This window comes from Plasmodium cynomolgi, assembly GCF_000321355.1.
Source record: "Plasmodium cynomolgi strain B DNA, scaffold: 0100, whole genome shotgun sequence".
NCBI classification, from domain to species: domain Eukaryota; phylum Apicomplexa; class Aconoidasida; order Haemosporida; family Plasmodiidae; genus Plasmodium; species Plasmodium cynomolgi.
In genome coordinates this window covers 1-2564 of record NW_004192718.1, presented here as the reverse complement: position 1 = coordinate 2564, position 2564 = coordinate 1, and the positions used below count along the sequence as shown (strand labels likewise).

Below are 2564 nucleotides of genomic sequence, written 5' to 3'. Positions count from 1 at the left end.
TTTCTGGAAAGGTTATAAAATAATATACCATAAACTTCTTATACGAACGCATAACGTGCTGACAGATACATCAAACCAAACCCTTGAACAATAAAACTAAACACTGAACCCTAAACCATGATTACTACATATAATGAAGAATGGGTATAATTGAATTTTTCCATATAAGTCATTATTTATAACTTATTTGAATTCTTGTATGACCATAAATAATAATAATAAATATATTAAAATATGAGTTTAAATGTGCAGGTAATTGATTTATTCTATTTAAAATTCAGGAAAAATTATCAAAGGTGTTACCTTCAAGAAAGATATATGCTATATTTAATGATGATAGTGAGGACAGTAAGGACAATTGTATTTATTGTAAAATAGATGATGCATTTAAGAATACTTATGATGGGCTTGAAGTCTTTTGTAAAAAATTTGAGAAGAGCTTAAAACATATTTTTGATCTCAATGTAAATACTGCAGCTGGGAGTACTAATGGACCTGCAGAAAAGGATACACCTGAAGAAATTGATAATTTTAAGGATAATTGTTTGTTCCTGAAATATTGGGTATTTCATGAAATAAATAAAATGAAGAATAAGTGGATGAATTTAAATATCATTCCCGTTATAGATAAACTAAATTATATACAATACCATTTGAATGCAAGTCGTAAAATAAACGTTTGTTATAATAATTATAATGAATATATAAATTATTCGGAAGAAGAAAAAGTTCTATACGAATATTTTAAAGATTTTGATGCTATAAAAAATTATATTAACTCTGTAAATAATAAAGACCATTTTCTTGATTACATTAATAAAATTAAAAAATTTACAAGAAAAAAAGACGAAGAGCATTGTTGTCATATAAATTATCCCCTTTGTTATAGTTATTTCCAGTGCCATCCAAAATATGATCCAGATAATCTTTTACATTTGTTGAATAGTAAAGTTGAAAAGCCTACTCCAATAGAATCAGGTAAAATTGGATCAAATAATGATACAGGAAAAACAACTAAACCAGGCAAAAAAGAATATAGAACTACAATTCACAACGTTAAATGTTTAATAAATTATGGTGCCAGGAATGAAGGTTATGCATTTGTATCATGCTATAATATAGGAAAAGGTTACCCAAACGTTGAACATATATTTACACCTACAGAAGAAGAAATAAAAAAGGCTTCTGAAGAAACTCAAAACCATAATAACGTCAGTAAAGATAAAGAACAAAAAGGATCTCAGATTTTATATAATGATGATTTAAAATCACAATCTGAAGCATCAAATACAGGAGGAACTGTTGTTAAAACTACATCACCAAAAATAGGAATACCAGAGTCATTAAGGGGTTACACTTTTTTAGGTGAATACGTAAGAAGGAATGCAGGAGAGAAATATGGAAAATATCAGTTAGGTCGTAGTGTAGCACAGCTATTTTCAGGTATAGGAAATACCCACAATAGGGGAAATACTGAAGTTAATGTAAATTGTTCGAATTCAAGAATCGAAAAAGGGAATTTAAAATGTATTAACTTAGAAGATGAGAATGAAAAATACAAATACGAGAATGAAATAATAAAAAGAAGTAATTCAAGTTCAGAAGATGTTAATACAGGTGTGTTTAATGAGGAATCCCAATATAATTTATTGGACACTGAATATTTTCGTATTGCAAGCGTAGCAACTTTGTTCTTAGGATTTATTTTTGTTTTTTTCTTATATTTTAAGGTATATACTAATTACATTTCAAAATATAAGCATGCCTTATTTTCCAAAAACTATATTTGTAATGAATTATGAGCACGATGTGTCACATATATATTATTTTTTTTATATGATTATTAGTTTTCCCCATTCGGAACATGGTTTCGTAATAGGTTTTCAAGGAAAAGGAAACTTAATCAAGAAATTCAGGAAGAATATATTAGGAATATGCGACCAAGTTATCCTTCAAGCCCACAGAAAAATGTTTCCCCACAAAGGAAAGTGCGCATAGCATATCATGCCACATAAGATCCTTTTATTAACGGCATAAGTGGTGCAAGCTGAGGTAGGACAGTTGTGTTATGATATTTGCAAACTGTTTCTTATCTGTCATTTTAATTAATCATTTCAAGAAGAAATGGAAAAAAATAATAAAGTATATAATGTTGTGAATTATATATTTTTTTTAATGCACATCTTTTATTTGTCATTTTTTTTTTTTTTTTTTTTGTAAATATAGTGTAATACTTACAATTTAAATTTACTTTTTTGTTGCACCTTTTTTTTTGTTATATGTATAACACCTTTCTTTATGTTTTATTTTGTTTAAGGAGAATAAACACCATTTTATATTGTGTTCGAAAATAACATTTAATTCTGACGTTTGTTATTTTTTTTATAATTTGAAAATATAGCAATACGTAAGAATATGTGAATTATATATATATATATATTTTTTTTTGTGCTAAGAATATAAGATGGCATATTTACGTCATTATATTATTTGAAAAACGTCAGTAATAAAACAAAACATCGAAATAATTATTTATATGTAAAAAATGACGTGTTATCTATGAA

At 26.5% G+C, this 2564-nt stretch overlaps 1 protein-coding gene across 1 annotated transcript; it reads left to right on the top strand.

Moving 5' to 3' along the window:
* Window positions 1-234: 234 nt before the first annotated feature.
* On the top strand, window positions 235-1802 carry PCYB_002260 (CYIR protein; the record flags this gene model as incomplete). The annotated part of the gene is made up of 2 exons (XM_004227647.1): window positions 235-252; window positions 282-1802. The coding sequence occupies 2 exons, from the start codon at window positions 235-237 to the stop codon at window positions 1800-1802; spliced, it is 1539 nt and encodes a 512-aa protein (XP_004227695.1).
* Between the last annotated feature and the right edge of the window lie 762 nt (window positions 1803-2564).